At 26.3% G+C, this 12,692-nt stretch overlaps 1 protein-coding gene across 1 annotated transcript in view; it reads right to left on the reverse strand.

Moving 5' to 3' along the window:
- LOC130445268 (PR domain zinc finger protein 14-like) overlaps nucleotides 1-12,692 on the reverse strand; it is an 85,469-nt gene that overhangs the window by 32,543 nt on the left and 40,234 nt on the right. The window contains exon 2 of the mRNA XM_056780830.1: nucleotides 4,128-4,410. Within this exon, the coding sequence (XP_056636808.1) occupies nucleotides 4,128-4,410 (283 nt within the window). The remainder of the gene's footprint in view (nucleotides 1-4,127; nucleotides 4,411-12,692) is intronic.

Genomic DNA, 12,692 nt, shown 5'->3' on the forward strand with positions numbered 1-12,692 from the left:
TGTCATTTTTGACAAATATGAATTTAGCAAACGTCGGATTTTGACAAATATTAAGTTGAGAAAGACAATTTTCATCTAATCTGATCAGAAAATGTCATTTTTTGACAAATATGACCTTAAACGGGCCATTTTTCATTCAATTTAATCGGAAAATGTCATTTTTGAAAAATATAAAGTTGAAGGAGCCATAGTTCGATCAAATTTATTCACGAAATGTCATTTTTGACAAATATTAACTTGAGAAAGACAATTTTGATCTAATCTGATCGAAAAATGTCATTTTTGACAGATATATACTCGAAAAAGCCGTAGTTTGTTCTGATTTGATCTTGAAATGTCATTTTTGACAAATATTAACTTACTAAAGGCATCAATCAGATCAAAAAAAAACATTTTTTGATCTGAATGCAATAGACTATCAGCAATAACATAAAAGCGGATTCAGGGGGAAAATTTGAAAATTTTTCACTAAATTATCATAACTATGAAGTTAAAAAGTTAATTGAATCGAATCTATACTAAAGCAACAAAAAAACACGAAAAACGAAAACAAAAAATGTTCTCGCCAAGTTAATAAAACTTCGAAGCAAATTCGCTTTTTTTATTAAGTACGACTCTGTACTAATTCTCAATAGTTTCACTGTTTGTTGACCGCCATTTTCAATCATTTTCTGCCTATTCTAAAATCATACGAATATTCATTCTTCGCCCATTGTTAATAACGAAAAAATTGACGTCGTCCAATGTAGATTTTACTCGAATCGCCGGAGCAATTACTTATTTCAATAATATATTATTTTTAGTGTTGGTATCGAGCCCTTTTTCTCGTACTTATTAAAGACAATAAAAATGTTAACTTGTGCAAAGCAGACCCGTAAATCTGTCAGTCTCGGTGTGCGTTGCAAGCCAAACTGGCTATTGTTTCATAGCGAGCGAGTTTCAAGATGGACCCCGTCTCGAAATTTTTTTCTAGAATCGTCAAATTAAATAATTAATTTTATTTATTACCTCAAAATCACAATGGGGATCGTCTTCGAGGACTGGAACCGTTCGGGCAAATATTTACGTACGTGTTAGTGAAAAAAAAAAAATTTTCAGTTTGATTCATAGAAATATTTATTTGAAAAAATGTTTGTTTCGAACGAAATTAACAAAATTTGTGAAATTATCGTAAATTCGAGCGACGGATTTGACGTTTCTGTAAACGTACAACGAAATGATTTGAAATATTCCACCAAAAATTAACAGTACCGTATAATGTCGCGTCAACTGTCATTTTAGTTCGTTTATGGGGTTTTTTGGTAGTTCTAGAAATAGTGAAACATGAAAATCGTCAGTTTAGCATACTACATCATGAAATAGTGCTATAGCAACCGCTTTAAGTTTTGTTCTTTCTATATGTAAATTTTTGGACAAATGTTAGGTTAGAAAAACAATTTTTTGACTTGTTTCACCTAATAAATGTCATTTTTGACATATATAAACTTGATTCAACCACGAAATCTGACTTTTGACTTATATATACTCGAAAAAATCAATCTCCTAGCGGATTTAACTGAAAAATGTCATTTTCGACAGATGTGAAACCAAAATTACCGTTTTTCGATTAGATTTATCCAGAAAACATAATTTTTGACAGATATAAACTTAATCGAACCGATTTTTGATTTGATTTAATAAGAAAATGTCTTTTTTGGCAACAATGAAAATGAATACGCCATTTTTGATCTGATTTAAATGAAAATTTCATTATTTTGGCAAATACAAGCTTTTTAGACTGAATTCGATTTGAAAATGTCATATTTTGACAAGTATTAACTTAAAAAAGACAATTTGAATCTAATTGGCTCAGAAAATGTCATTTTTTGACAAATATGGACTCAAAAGGGCCACTTCTTAACTCAATTTGTTCGGGAAATGTCATTTTTGACAGATATATACTCGAAAAAGCCATAATTCAATCTTATTTTATCTTGAAATGTCATTTTTGACAAATTTGAAATTAAAAAACGTCGGCTTATGACAAATATTAACTTATTAAGGACAATTTTGATCTAACTTGATAAGAAAATGTCATTTTTTGACAAATATGAAAAATATTAACTCAAAAAAGACAATTTTCATCTAATCTGATCGGAAAATGTCATTTTTTGACAAATATAAACTTGAAAGGACCATTTCTTGATTCAATTTGTTCGGGAAATGTCTTTTTGACAGATATATACTCAAAAAAGTCGTAGTTTAATCTGATTCAATCTTGAAATGTCATTTTTGACAAATATGAACTTAGCAATCGTCGGATTTTGACAAATATTAACTTAATAAAGACAATTTTGATCTAATCTTATAAGAAAATGTCATTTTTTGACAATTATGACTTTAAATGGGCCATTTTTCATTCAATTTCATCAGAAAAAGTCATTTTTGAAAAATATAAAGTTGGAGGAGCCATTGTTTGATCTAATTTATTCACAAAATGTCATTTTTTGACAAATATGAAAAATATCAACTCAAAAAAGACAATTTTGATCTAATCTGATCGGAAAATGTCATTTTTGACAAATATGAACTTAAACGGGCCATTTTTCATTCAATTTCATCAGAAAATATCATTTTTGAAAAATACAAAGTTGGAGGAGCCATTGTTCGATCTAATTTATTCACGAAATGTCGTTTTGACAAATATCAACTTGAAAAAGTCAATTTTGCCTGGATTTGATAGAAAAATATCATTTTCTGATAAATATGAAAGATGTCAACTCAAAAAAAACATTGTTTGATCTGATTTAATCTTTAAATGTCATTTTTGACAGATATGAACTTAGCAAACGTCGGATTTTGACAAATATCAACAACTATAAAGACAAACTGGATCTAATTTGATAAGAAAATGTCATTTTTGACAAAATTCAAGCATATACGGGCCATTTTTTATTCAATTTCATCAGAAAATGTCATTTTTGACAAATATGAACTTAGCAAACGTCGGATTTTGACAAATATCAACAACTATAAAGACAAACTGGATCTAATTTGATAAGAAAATGTCATTTTTGACAAAATTCAAGCATAAACGGGCCATTTTTTATTCAATTTCATCAGAAAATGTCATTTTTGACAAATATGAACTTAGCAAACGTCGGATTTTGACAAATATCAACAACTATAAAGACAAACTGGATCTAATTTGATAAGAAAATGTCATTTTTGACAAAATTCAAGCATAAACGGGCCATTTTTTATTCAATTTCATCAGAAAATGTCATTTTTGACAAATATGAACTTAGCAAACGTCGGATTTTGACAAATATCAACAACTATAAAGACAAACTGGATCTAATTTGATAAGAAAATGTCATTTTTGACAAAATTCAAGCATAAACGGGCCATTTTTTATTCAATTTCATCAGAAAATGTCATTTTTGACAAATATGAAATATATCAACTCAAAAAAGACAATTTTGATCTAATCTGATCGGAAAATGTCATTTTTTGACAAATATAGACTCAAAAGAACCATTTCTTAATTCAATTAGTACGAGAAATGTCATTTTTGACAGAATTATACTCTAAAAAGCCGTAGTTTGATCTGATTTAATCTTTAAATGTCAGTTTTGACAAATATTAACTCAATAAAGGTGCAATCAGATCAAAAAAAACCATTTTTTGATCTGATTTGATCGTAAATTGTCATTTTTGACAATTATAAATTTGAAAAATGTCATATTTTGACAAATATGAACTTTAAAAAACTAATTACGCTCAGATTTAATCAGTAAATGTTATTTTTTGACAAATATGGATTTAAAACGGCCATTTTCTTATTCAACCTAATCAGAAAATGTCATTTTTGACATATATGAACGAAAAAAGCCAGTTTTTGACGTAATTTAACTAAGAAATATCATTTTCGAGTAATATAAACTGAAGAAAGCTTAATTTAAACAAGAATTGTTTGTTTTTGACGAATTCAGATATTAATAAGCCATTTTTGACCTGATTTAATCAAGCAACTTCATTTTTTGACATAACCTCAAAAACCATCCATGTTTCTACAAAACTAAGATCAGACAAATCCCGATATCATTTCTCGAGCTTCACCCTACGTAAATATAAACAAAACTCACCCTCTAATATGGAATCCATGGTTTGTCTATACAAAGACGCCCTCATTCTGACAAAAAACAATTCTTCAGGTCGTTCAGGTAAATAGTAAACCAACAATTCCGTATCTGGTGCTATCGGCTTAACAGCTTCATAAACGGGCTCTCCTCTAACTTTCGTAGCTACGAAATTAACTCCCGGATTAAAAGCGTTAGCCACCCTAACGAATCGTACCCAGTTACAATGCCGAACCTTTCGTGACCCAGTCACAGATATTTCATCGTAACAACCGAATCGATGCCTAATCTGTAACAAAAATAATTCATTATAATAATAATAATAAATATTCATCTTGAATAAAACGTTACTAAAAGTTTTAGATCCTACCCTGTACTATTACCAGTAAACCTTCATCGATCATAGAACTAATTATAACTTTCATTCGAAATAGTGTACAAACTGTCAATACAAATTGTAATAAGAGTTGTAAGTGTCACTTAATGACATTTAAATGTTACGGAACGTATCTGTCAAGTATGTTTCTTCATATAGTATGAGTCATGAGGAACTTTTTACCACATGTAATCTGTCAAGTCTTCTTTTTTATTAATTTACAGGGTCATTTATGAAATTGACTAGCCAAGAATTCGACTAAACTTGAAATTTTCAGGGCCTTTTTAATTCTTTTACCACATGTAAACTGTCAAGTCTTCTTCTTTATTAATTTACACGGCTCATTTGATTTTTCAAATTCCAGGACAGGCTTTAGAAATATTAATTTAAATTTTAATTGTTTAGTGAACGATCAAATCTTATCAAACATCAAACAGCCATAGTTACGTATAATTCCTAGTTTTCTAGTGCGTCTCTGTATCCATATACGTGAACGTTTGTTTCTGTGGGCGTTAATTTTTTTTTTTAACGGTCATTCAAAAACTGATACACGAAGTGACTTTGAATTTATTAAGCAGTTGATGAATCTGGGAAGCTTAAATACGTGAGAAAATTATGTAAAACATAAGTAGTAGGATTAAGTCGTCATTACGGATAGGTTTATAGAACAAATGTATACCAGGTGTGTCAATAGTTTGCGAATTTTATATTCTAAAATATAACATGGGCCTGTCAATTAAATAATACGTATTTTATGATAAATATATGGAATTAATCGTATAATATATGGAAAAGACTTGTTTCATAATGAAATATCTTTGAGTTTTCATAAATTTGTTATTACTTTTTGATATGTATGGGTGCTATTCTTCTTTCAGCTTTCACCCCGTATAATTGTGACAAATAAGAAATTGAGAAAAACAAATATGGTCAAATATCCAAATTCATTCTTCCTCTTTCGATTAGCTTAAAAAATATATTCATATTTTCCGTAGTTTGGAAGTTATTTCAATTTATACAGGAGCATGTCAAATTTTATTTATAAATTTTGGAATGAAAAGTCAAAATTAACAGATAATTTATTTGAAAAATCATCAATAAATATGTTTTTTGTAATAAAATAAGTTTTATTTTCAACGAGATAATATACTGATACTTCTTTAAACGAAATCAAAGCAATTTCATGAATTTCAGTTGAAAATTTTGAAACTTCAACTTTGATGCCTTATATATCAATTTGTATTATCTCTGAAGATTCCGTTTAATTTTTTTATAATATTTTGAATATTAATCTTTCGATTTCTGTATATTTCATAATTTTATTTACATAAACTTAAACGTTACAACTTTTTTATAAAAATTTGCCACAAAAATTATACTTTCTGTTTTCACCCCGTATAAATAGGATAAATAGGTGATTCATAAAAGTGAATATAATCAAAAATCAATATTCGTTCTTACTCTTTTGATTAGTGTATGAAAAAAATTCATACTTTTTTTAGTTTAGAAGTTATTTCAATTTATACAGGAGCATGTCAAATTTTATTTATCAATTTTGGAATGAAAAGTCAAAATTAACAGATAATTTATTTGAAAAATCATTAATAAATATGGTTTTTGTAATGAAATAAGTTTTATTTTCAACGAGATAATATACTGATACTTCTTTAAACGAAATCAAAGCAATTTCATGAATTTCAGTTGAAAATTTTGAAACTTCAACTTTGATGCCTTATATATCAATTTGTATTATCTCTGAAGATTCCGTTTAATTTTTTTATAATATTTTGAATATTAATCTTTCGATTTCTGTATATTTCATAATTTTATTTACATAAACTTAAACGTTACAATTTTTTTATAAAAATTTGCCACAAAAATTATACTTTCTGTTTTCACCCCGTATAAATAGGATAAATAGGTGATTCATAAAAGTGAATATAATCAAAAATCAATATTCGTTCTTACTCTTTTGATTAGTGTATGAAAAAAATTCATATTTTCCGTAGTTTGGAAGTTATTTCAATTTATACAGGAGCATGTCAAATTTTATTTATAAATTTTGGAATGAAAAGTCAAAATTAACAGATAATTTATTTGAAAAATCATCAATAAATATGTTTTTTGTAATAAAATAAGTTTTATTTTCAACGAGATAATATACTGATACTTCTTTAAACGAAATCAAAGCAATTTCATGAATTTCAGTTGAAAATTTTGAAACTTCAACTTTGATGCCTTATATATCAATTTGTATTATCTCTGAAGATTCCGTTTAATTTTTTTATAATAGTTTGAATATTAATCTTTCGATTTCTGTATATTTCATAATTTCTTTTACATAAACTTAAACGTCACAATTTTTTTATAAAAATTTGCTACAACAATTATACTTTCTGTTTTCACCCCGTATAAATAGGATAAATAGGTAATTCATAAAAGTGAATATGATCAAAAATCAATATTCGTTCTTACTCTTTTGATTAGTGTATGAAAAAAATTCATACTTTTTTTAGTTTAGAAGTTATTTCAATTTATACAGGAGCATGTCAAATTTTATTTATCAATTTTGGAATGAAAAGTCAAAATTAACAGATAATTTATTTGAAAAATCATTAATAAATATGGTTTTTGTAATGAAATAAGTTTTATTTTCAACGAGATAATATACTGATACTTCTTTAAACGAAATCAAAGCAATTTCATGAATTTCAGTTGAAAATTTTGAAACTTCAACTTTGATGCCTTATATATCAATTTGTATTATCTCTGAAGATTCCGTTTAATTTTTTTATAATATTTTGAATATTAATCTTTCGATTTCTGTATATTTCATAATTTTATTTACATAAACTTAAACGTTACAATTTTTTTATAAAAATTTGCCACAAAAATTATACTTTCTGTTTTCACCCCGTATAAATAGGATAAATAGGTGATTCATAAAAGTGAATATAATCAAAAATCAATATTCGTTCTTACTCTTTTGATTAGTGTATGAAAAAAATTCATATTTTCCGTAGTTTGGAAGTTATTTCAATTTATACAGGAGCATGTCAAATTTTATTTATAAATTTTGGAATGAAAAGTCAAAATTAACAGATAATTTATTTGAAAAATCATCAATAAATATGTTTTTTGTAATAAAATAAGTTTTATTTTCAACGAGATAATATACTGATACTTCTTTAAACGAAATCAAAGCAATTTCATGAATTTCAGTTGAAAATTTTGAAACTTCAACTTTGATGCCTTATATATCAATTTGTATTATCTCTGAAGATTCCGTTTAATTTTTTTATAATAGTTTGAATATTAATCTTTCGATTTCTGTATATTTCATAATTTGTTTTACATAAACTTAAACGTTACAATTTTTTTATAAAAATTTGCCACAAAAATTATACTTTCTGTTTTCACCCCGTATAAATAGGATAAATAGGTGATTCATAAAAGTGAATATAATCAAAAATCAATATTCGTTCTTACTCTTTTGATTAGTGTATGAAAAAAATTCATACTTTTTTTAGTTTAGAAGTTATTTCAATTTATACAGGAGCATGTCAAATTTTATTTATCAATTTTGGAATGAAAAGTCAAAATTAACAGATAATTTATTTGAAAAATCATTAATAAATATGGTTTTTGTAATGAAATAAGTTTTATTTTCAACGAGATAATATACTGATACTTCTTTAAACGAAATCAAAGCAATTTCATGAATTTCAGTTGAAAATTTTGAAACTTCAACTTTGATGCCTTATATATCAATTTGTATTATCTCTGAAGATTCCGTTTAATTTTTTTATAATATTTTGAATATTAATCTTTCGATTTCTGTATATTTCATAATTTTATTTACATAAACTTAAACGTTACAATTTTTTTATAAAAATTTGCCACAAAAATTATACTTTCTGTTTTCACCCCGTATAAATAGGATAAATAGGTGATTCATAAAAGTGAATATAATCAAAAATCAATATTCGTTCTTACTCTTTTGATTAGTGTATGAAAAAAATTCATATTTTCCGTAGTTTGGAAGTTATTTCAATTTATACAGGAGCATGTCAAATTTTATTTATAAATTTTGGAATGAAAAGTCAAAATTAACAGATAATTTATTTGAAAAATCATCAATAAATATGTTTTTTGTAATAAAATAAGTTTTATTTTCAACGAGATAATATACTGATACTTCTTTAAACGAAATCAAAGCAATTTCATGAATTTCAGTTGAAAATTTTGAAACTTCAACTTTGATGCCTTATATATCAATTTGTATTATCTCTGAAGATTCCGTTTAATTTTTTTATAATAGTTTGAATATTAATCTTTCGATTTCTGTATATTTCATAATTTCTTTTACATAAACTTAAACGTCACAATTTTTTTATAAAAATTTGCTACAACAATTATACTTTCTGTTTTCACCCCGTATAAATAGGATAAATAGGTAATTCATAAAAGTGAATATGATCAAAAATCAATATTCGTTCTTACTCTTTTGATTAGTGTATGAAAAAAATTCATACTTTTTTTAGTTTAGAAGTTATTTCAATTTATACAGGAGCATGTCAAATTTTATTTATCAATTTTGGAATGAAAAGTCAAAATTAACAGATAATTTATTTGAAAAATCATTAATAAATATGGTTTTTGTAATAAAATAAGTTTTATTTTCAATGAGATAATATACTGATACATCTTTAAACGAAATCAAAGCAATTTCATGAATTTCAGTTGAAAATTTTGAAACTTCAACTTTGATGCCTTATATATCAATTTGTATTACCCCTGAAGATTCCGTTTAATTTTTTTATAATATTTTGAATATTAATCTTTCGGTTTCTGTATATTTCATAATTTTATTTACATAAACTTGAAGGTCACAATTTTTTTATAAAAATTTGCCACAAAAATTATACTTTCTGTTTTCACCCCGTATAAATAGGATAAATAGGTAATTCATAAAAGTGAATATGATCAAAAATCAATATTCGTTCTTACTCTTTTGATTAGTGTATGAAAAAAATTCATACTCTCCGTAGTTTAGAAGTTATTTAAATTTATATAGGGGCATGTCAAAAAGTTTTGGAACATTATGTAGTTTTTAACTGAAAAATCAAAATTAATAGTAAATTAATTGAAAAAATTATGCATAAAAACGTTTTTTGCGTTGGAGAAATGACAGTTTTCAGTTATACAATATTTTTAAATCTCATTAAATTGAATTAAAACCAATATTTATTAATTTATATTGAAAAAATTCAAAATTTCAACTTTAGAGCCTTATACTCCGCTTTCTATTACCCGTAAATGGTTCGTTTAATTTTTTTAAACTGGTAAGGACATTAATATTTCGATTCGTGCTTATTTTCTATTTTTTTCCCCATAAATTCAGATGATTAAATTTTTTTATAAAAATATGTCACAAAAATGATTCTCTCGACTTTCACCCTGTAGAATTTTAACAAAAAAAAAGTGAAAAAGCCAATCATAGCGATTAATCTCGATTTATCCATCCTTTTTCAAATAGCATTGGATACAAGTCTTCATCTTCTATAGTTTCAGTATATAGGGGCACGTCAAAAAGTTTATTTGAAAAAATTGTAATTTTCATTGAAAAAATACATTTTTTGTTATGGAGAAACGAAAGAAATGTTATTTTTTTTAATTTTATTATATAGTTATCTCAAAAATCTCGATTTTTTTTAAAATTATTTAAATATATGGAAACCTGTCAAAATATTTGCAAATAATTCAATCATATGACTCAGGGAGGCTCTATAATGATTGTTGTTTTTAATTATACATAAAATTTATGCTTTATCATTGTTTTAAACCATATTTTAGTTAATAAATATACAAATATACTTTTTAATCACCTTTAAACCGCATAAATTTAAAGAAGAATGCTGAATGAACTTTATTAATAGTAAGATATTTCATTTTAGATAACAATCGTAAACAAGATGGGTAAAGAAAGAAATTGAACGCAATGAAATCTTAATTAGATCCATAATTCCACATATAAACAGCATTGCAGAATTTATTAGTTCATAATATGAAGAAAAACACGTTCCCTCGTTGTCGTTAACAATAATTAAATTCTGGTTTATATACTTCAGAGTTAATGAGATATTTATTGGATAGATAATTAGCGAAAATGTAAAACAAACGAATTTTTCGAGAAAATCAAATTTTCAAACAGAAAATCAAGCGAAAAAAAGACTTACCTACACAAGACGAGGTCTGCTATATAAATTCGCCATCTAGAGGATTAAAATGATATCTTTTTGTCATTAGAAACACTTTATTCACGTTATTAATCAAATTTAGATCAAAGCTATACGTAATATAACGTAGAAATTAATGTAGATAATTTTGGTCCACCCTGTACGTACCCAAATGACAATAGATGAAAAATATAACACATCATAACATAATATCCTGCTTTTGAACGAAAAAAACTCGTTTTTCACGACGTGACAAAGAAATAATTATCGAAAGACAGGAAATTATACCTGTTGTACGAGAAAAAACCGTCTGGAATCTAATCACTGCATCTTTTTCTATCTAACTGGTAGTCAGTATTTCGTATCTACACCTGCGTGGCGCCTTTTTCTTACGATACCACCTATAATTGACCTTAGAGAGTCTTCATTAAAAACTGTTACACGTGATTTACTTCTTTGCTACACCTGGGAATTCTAAGGAAGTCACTGCCATTGTATTTCTTAATTGGTGTAACAGATGAATGAATGGAGAGATTCCTGTTCGGATGTATTCGGTTTTTACGTTCGAGAGAAAAATAAAACTTTGAAATTTTATGAAAAATGTTTTCCGATTATCACACTTTGTATAAAGATAAAACAAAACTAAAATAGGTTAGGCATAATGGCGGACAAGATTGGTATGTATCACGTCAGAAGTTGGTATTTAAAAATTTATTATAACAATAGCGAAAAAACGATAGGATATAATACAAAAACATATGAACAAATCTCAAAAATAAAAAAAAAATACACCTAATAAACACACGAATCAAAGAATATTGTATATTTTTTATTTAATTTACATTATATAATAATTGAGAAGTATCGTTCAAATCAAACGGACGGAAGACTGAATGGACAAAATTGAAAGTGAAGTATATTTAGAATAACATGTTAAATTAATTAATTATCTCTAATTAACATGTTAATTAGTATATTCTATATTTGATTAACTATTGTTTTCAATAGTACTAAGTATGGAAAATATCAATCCGATATATCAAACATGAAATTAGCGTTTTATTGATTAGTACCGTACAAACAGGCAGAGGGAGTGAGTATAGTTTTGTTTACATTTAATTTTTGCAAATCCCACACATTTCACCTGGCGTCCAATCAATTCTAGCAAAACGTTTTTTACGGAGATGTAAGAATGAGATAAAAGTTAAAAAAAAAAGTCCATCGGATGCTTATAAACAGTAGCAATTGTAGATAAGCGAAAGCGGCAAGTTGAAAGGCAGCGGGTCCTGTATACCCGCACGCAACTATGTATACAATGGTCGGCATAAACGCCCGCGGATTTTTTTTTATATTCGAATAATCTCATTGAAACTAAGAAATTTATTAAAATAAGTTAAATTAGATTAAAGGATCGATGTTGGTGCTTACATCTATTAAATAATAATCAACATACAGGGTGTACCAGTTTACTAAATGATATTTTAACAAAAATGACTGTATATATGTATACAGGGTGTGGCAAGTTTTCATTGAAAGTAATGGCGGAGCTCGAATAGAATGTTGACGTGAATGTGGCACTTCCGGTTATACCGGAAGTAGACGCCAACTTTGCTATTTTGAATGGGACTTAATATTTTTCATTCTATTTTCGAATTCTTCATAAAATTTGTGTACAATGTACCAAAAATGACGTATTTTCTAAAAAATTAAAAAAGAAAATTTCGATTTTCTCAAAATTTTGTCCACATTAAAATCCACTATTAATAACGAAGCCAATGACGTAAAATTGTAACCAATAAACAACGAACTCTTCACCATTAGCTCCATAAATCTAATTCATTGATATATCATACAGGGTGCTTCAAAATTAGCCGCCAATATGCACGATTTAATTAATTTATAAATTAAATTACTTTAAATAGAACACTCTGTATTTTATTACATTTTTCGCTGTTT

The sequence above is a fragment of the Diorhabda sublineata genome, chromosome 6 (assembly GCF_026230105.1).
Source record: "Diorhabda sublineata isolate icDioSubl1.1 chromosome 6, icDioSubl1.1, whole genome shotgun sequence".
Taxonomy (NCBI): Eukaryota; Metazoa; Arthropoda; class Insecta; order Coleoptera; family Chrysomelidae; genus Diorhabda; species Diorhabda sublineata.